Source organism: Thunnus albacares, chromosome 22 (assembly GCF_914725855.1).
Source record: "Thunnus albacares chromosome 22, fThuAlb1.1, whole genome shotgun sequence".
Classification (NCBI taxonomy): Eukaryota; Metazoa; Chordata; class Actinopteri; order Scombriformes; family Scombridae; genus Thunnus; species Thunnus albacares.
In genome coordinates, this window is record NC_058127.1 from 172584 (window position 1) to 178583 (window position 6000).

At 36.5% G+C, this 6000-nt stretch overlaps 1 protein-coding gene across 1 annotated transcript in view; it reads left to right on the top strand.

The window, feature by feature from the left end:
* The window catches only part of eif4e2rs1 (eukaryotic translation initiation factor 4E family member 2 related sequence 1), a 47860-nt gene extending 43404 nt beyond the window's left edge, over nt 1–4456 (top strand). The window contains exon 7 of the mRNA XM_044341877.1: nt 4247–4456. Within this exon, the coding sequence (XP_044197812.1) occupies nt 4247–4286 (40 nt within the window). The 3' untranslated portion in view covers nt 4287–4456. The remainder of the gene's footprint in view (nt 1–4246) is intronic.
* The last annotated feature ends 1544 nt before the right edge of the window (nt 4457–6000 follow it).

The window sequence follows — 6000 nt, forward strand, 5'->3', positions numbered from 1 at the left end:
GGAGTACAAGACACACAACGATAGCCTCAGGTACTACTACTACTACTGTATACTACTACTACAGCAGTACTACACCATCATGGAGTACAAGACACACAACGATAGCCTCAGGTACTACTACTACTACTACTACTACTGTATACTACTACTACAGCAGTACTACACCATCATGGAGTACAAGACACACAATGATAGCCTCAGGTACTACTACTACTACTTCTATTACTGCATACTGTATACTACTACTACTACTACTACTGTATACTACTACTACTACTGTATACTGTATACTACTACTACTGTATACTACTACTACTGTATACTACTACTACTACTACTACTGTATACTGTATACTACTACTACTACAGCAGTACTACACCATCATAGGGGTCAGTAGTACTACTGTATACTACTGTAGTACTGTGATGTAGTACTTTGTGTTTCAGGGACAGTAGTACTGTTGTAGTACTATAATGTAGTACTTTGTGTTTCAGGGACAGTAGTACTGTTCTAGTACTATAATGTAGTACTTTAATGTAGTCCTTTGTGTTTCAGGGACAGTAGTACTGTTGTAGTACTATAATGTAGTACTTTGTGTTTCAGGGACAGTAGTACTGTTGTAGTACTATAATGTAGTACTTTGTGTTTCAGTGACAGTTGTACTGTTGTAGTACTTTAATGTAGTACTTTGTGTTTCAGGGACAGTAGTACTGTTGTAGTACTATAATGTAGTACTTTGTGTTTCAGGGACAGTAGTACTGTTGTAGTACTATAATGTACTTTGTGTTTCAGGGACAGTAGTACTGTTGTAGTACTTTAATGTAGTACTTTGTGCTTCAGGGACAGTAGTACTGTTGTAGTACTTTAATGTAGTACTTTGTGTTTCAGGGACAGTAGTACTGTTGTAGTACTATAATGTAGTACTTTGTGTTTCAGGGACAGTAGTACTGTTGTAGTACTTTAATGTAGTACTTTGTGTTTCAGGGACAGTAGTACTGTTGTAGTATTATAATGTAGTACTCTGTGTTTCAGGGACAGTAGTACTGTTGTAGTACTTTAATGTAGTACTTTGTGTTTCAGGGACAGTAGTACTGTTGTAGTACTTTAATGTAGTACTTTGTGTTTCAGGGACAGTAGTACAGTTGTAGTACTTTAATGTAGTACTTTGTGTTTCAGGGACAGTAGTACTGTTGTAGTACTTTAATGTAGTACTTTGTGTTTCAGGGACAGTAGTACTGTTGTAGTACTATAATGTAGTACTTTGTGTTTCAGGGACAGTAGTACTATTGTAGTACTTTAATGTAGTACTTTGTGTTTCAGGGACAGTAGTACTGTTGTAGTACTATAATATAGTACTTTGTGTTTCAGGGACAGTAGTACTGTTGTAGTACTTTAATGTAGTACTTTGTGTTTCAGAGACAGTAGCACTGTTGTAGTACTATAATGTACTTTGTGTTTCAGGGACAGTAGTACTGTTGTAGTACTATAATGTAGTACTTTGTGTTTCAGGGACAGTAGTACTGTTGTAGTACTATAATGTAGTACTTTAATGTAGTACTTTGTGTTTCAGGGACAGTAGTACTGTTGTAGTACTATAATGTAGCACTTTGTGTTTCAGGGACAGTAGTACTGCTGTAGTACTTTAATGTAGTACTTTGTGTTGCAGGGACAGTAGTACTGTTGTAGTACTTTAATGTAGTACTTTGTGTTTCAGAGACAGTAGCACTGTTGTAGTACTATAATGTACTTTGTGTTTCAGGGACAGTAGTACTGTTGTAGTACTATAATGTAGTACTTTGTGTTTCAGGGACAGTAGTACTGTTCTAGTACTATAATGTAGTTCTTTAATGTAGTCCTTTGTGTTTCAGGGACAGTAGTACTGTTGTAGTACTATAATGTAGTACTTTGTGTTTCAGGGACAGTAGTACTGTTGTAGTACTATAATGTAGTACTTTGTGTTTCAGTGACAGTTGTACTGTTGTAGTACTTTAATGTAGTACTTTGTGTTTCAGGGACAGTAGTACTGTTGTAGTACTATAATGTAGTACTTTGTGTTTCAGGGACAGTAGTACTGTTGTAGTACTATAATGTACTTTGTGTTTCAGGGACAGTAGTACTGTTGTAGTACTTTAATGTAGTACTTTGTGTTTCAGGGACAGTAGTACTGTTGTAGTACTTTAATGTAGTACTTTGTGTTTCAGGGACAGTAGTACTGTTGTAGTACTATAATGTAGTACTTTAATGTAGTACTTTGTGTTTCAGGGACAGTAGTACTGTTGTAGTATTATAATGTAGTACTTTAATGTAGTACTTTGTGTTTCAGGGACAGTAGTACTGTTGTAGTACTATAATGTAGTACTTTGTGTTTCAGGGACAGTAGTACTGTTGTAGTACTATAATTTAGTACTTTGTGTTTCAGGGACAGTAGTACTGTTGTAGTACTATAATGTAGTACTATAATGTAGTACTTTGTGTTTCAGGGACAGTAGTACTGTTGTAGTACTATAATGTAGTACTATAATGTAGTACTTTGTGTTTCAGGGACAGTAGTACTGTTGTAGTACTATAATGTAGTACTTTGTGTTTCAGGGACAGTAGTACTGTTGTAGTACTTTAATGTAGTACTTTGTGTTTCAGGGACAGTAGTACTGTTGTAGTACTATAATGTAGTACTTTAATGTAGTACTTTGTGTTTCAGGGACAGTAGTACTGTTGTAGTACTATAATGTAGTACTTTGTGTTTCAGGGACAGTAGTACTGTTGTAGTACCATAATGTAGTACTTTGTGTTTCAGGGACAGTAGTACTGTTGTAGTACTTTAATGTAGTACTTTGTGTTTCAGGGACAGTAGTACTGTTGTAGTACTTTAATGTAGTACTTTGTGTTTCAGGGACAGTAGTACTGTTGTAGTACTATAATGTAGTACTATAATGTAGTACTTTGTGTTTCAGGGACAGTAGTACTGTTGTAGTACTATAATGTAGTACTTTGTTTCAGGGACAGTAGTACTGTTGTAGTACTATAATGTAGTACTCTGTGTTTCAGGGACAGTAGTACTGTTGTAGTACTATAATGTAGTACTTTGTGTTTCAGGGACAGTAGTACTATTGTAGTACTTTAATGTAGTACTTTGTGTTTCAGGGACAGTAGTACTATAAGGTAGTACTTTTTGTTTCAGGGACAGTAGTACTGTTGTAGTACTATAATGTAGTACTTTGTGTTTCAGGGACAGTAGTACTGTTGTAGTACTATAATGTAGTACTCTGTGTTTCAGGGACAGTAGTACTGTTGTAGTACCATAATGTAGTACTTTGTGTTTCAGGGACAGTAGTACTATTGTAGTACTTTAATGTAGTACTTTGTGTTTCAGGGACAGTAGTACTATTGTAGTAATATAAGGTAGTACTTTTTGTTTCAGGGACAGTAGTACTGTTGTAGTACTTTAATGTAGTACTTTGTGTTTCAAGGACAGTAGTACTGTTGTAGTACTATAATGTAGTACTTTGTTTCAGGGACAGTAGTACTGTTGTAGTACTATAATGTAGTACTCTGTGTTTCAGGGACAGTAGTACTGTTGTAGTAATATAATGTAGTACTTTGTGTTTCAGGGACAGTAGTACTATTGTAGTACTTTAATGTAGTACTTTGTGTTTCAGGGACAGTAGTACTATTGTAGTACTATAAGGTAGTACTTTTTGTTTCAGGGACAGTAGTACTGTTGTAGTACTATAATGTAGTACTTTGTGTTTCAGGGACAGTAGTACTGTTGTAGTACTATAATGTAGTACTTTGTGTTTCAGGGACAGTAGTACTATTGTAGTACTTTAATGTAGTACTTTGTGTTTCAGGGACAGTAGTACTATTGTAGTACTATAAGGTAGTACTTTTTGTTTCAGGGACAGTAGTACTGTTGTAGTACTTTAATGTAGTACTTTGTGTTTCAGGGATAGTAGTACTGTTGTAGTACTTTAATGTAGTACTTTGTGTTTCAGGGACAGTAGTACTATTGTAGTACTATAAGGTAGTACTTTTTGTTTCAGGGACAGTAGTACTGTTGTAGTACTATAATGTAGTACTTTGTGTTTCAGGGACAGTAGTACTGTTGTAGTACTTTAATGTAGTACTTTGTGTTTCAGGGACAGTAGTACTGTTGTAGTACTATAATGTAGTACTTTGTGTTTCAGGGACAGTAGTACTGTTGTAGTACTATAATGTAGTACTTTAATGTAGTACTTTGTGTTTCAGGGACAACTCGAGCTTCAGAAACACGAAGATTTCTCTCTGAAGACGAACAGACGTGTCAGCTGACTGTCCTTCTGTCCAATCACAATGCAGATCATCATCATCACTCTGCTCTGTCATTGGTCGGTGGAGGGGTCAGAGGTCACCATGGAGTGTGTGTGTGTGTGTGTGTGTGTGTGTGTGTGTGTGGATCAATAAACTGACTGAACTGGATTGAAGCATCGTCACTTGTTTGTTTTTTCTAATGTTGACTGATCAGTGTTGTTGTTGTTGTGATTGTTGTTCCCCCTTCCCCCTCTTTCTCTCTCTCTTTCCCTCCCTCCCTCTCTCTCTTTCTCTCTCTCAACCCAACCAGTCAAAGATGGCCGCCCAGTCAAAGATGGCCGCCCAGTCAGAGATGGCCGCCCACCCAGAGTCTGGTTCTGCTGGAGGTTTCTACCTGTTAACGGGGAGTGTTTCCTGCTGCTGTTCGTGGGGGAATTGTTGGGTCTCTGTACATTAAAGAGTTCGGTCTCGACCTGCTCGATGTGAAAAGTGCCTTGAGATGACTTCTGTTGTGATTTGGCGCTATATAAATAAAAATTGATTGATTGATTGATTGATCATTTGGTGATTGATCAGTGACCAGCAGGTGGAAGAAGAAATCCCCAATTCCTTTCGTTTAAAATTACATACTACAACCAGTAGAGCCAGTACAACCAGTAAAACCAGGAGAACCAAACCAGTAGAAACCAGTGTAGTGAGTGCTAGAGAGTCGATATGTGGTTAAATCGTCTGTATAATATTGATCAATGATCAATGACATAATGAAGAAAGATATTTAATCACTTCCTGTGATGATAAGAAAACTGCACATCACAGAAACAGCCGGAAATAATTTAGGTTTTTTTTTCTGACCTTAAAGAATCTGAAAGAGCTCGAAGTTACAGAATAAATCCAGAGTCATAAAACCGACGTAACTTTACAGAAAGTCTCTAATAATAAAGAATAAAATATAAGGAGTTCAAATGCATTTAAATAATATTAATTCAACACGTCCTGTTTGCACAAAAACAAAGTGCAATTTCTTATAACTATAATACATACATATATATATATACACATATATGTATATATATTTGTCTATGTATATATATATACATATATATACATATGTATATGTGTGTCCATATATATGTATATATACATATACATATATATATATACATATGTATATATATGTATATATATGTGTCTATATATATGTATATATACATATACATACATATGTATATATATGTATATATACATATACATATATATACATATGTATATATAAAACTAATTCTCATGATAAGACCACGTTTCCCATAAACCCCTTCACTTCCAACCAGCACAGGGTTTGTTTTAATGATTGAAGAGCTTTGCTGACTGAATGACGAGTTCCTTTTGTTGATAAAGCAGCTTTTGTTTTGAAAGGTTTACTTTGTGCTGTTATTGATCAGCAGAGCACCTGTATCAGAAATCTGTCCAGGCTCCATCAGCTGACAGCAGGGAGGGTCCAGAACCAGAATGCTGTTGAGCCAGGCACCCAGCTGGCACATCAGTCAGTACACAGATCCATTCCAGGCTGTCCCAGGCCGTTCCAGGCTGTTCCAGGCCATTCCAGGCCGTTCCAGGCTGTTCCAGGCCATTCAGTCAGTGCAATCTTGTCTCTATTCCTGGCTGCAGACCAGCTGGGAGCTGTGATCTCCGAGGATGGAACTAATCCAGATCAG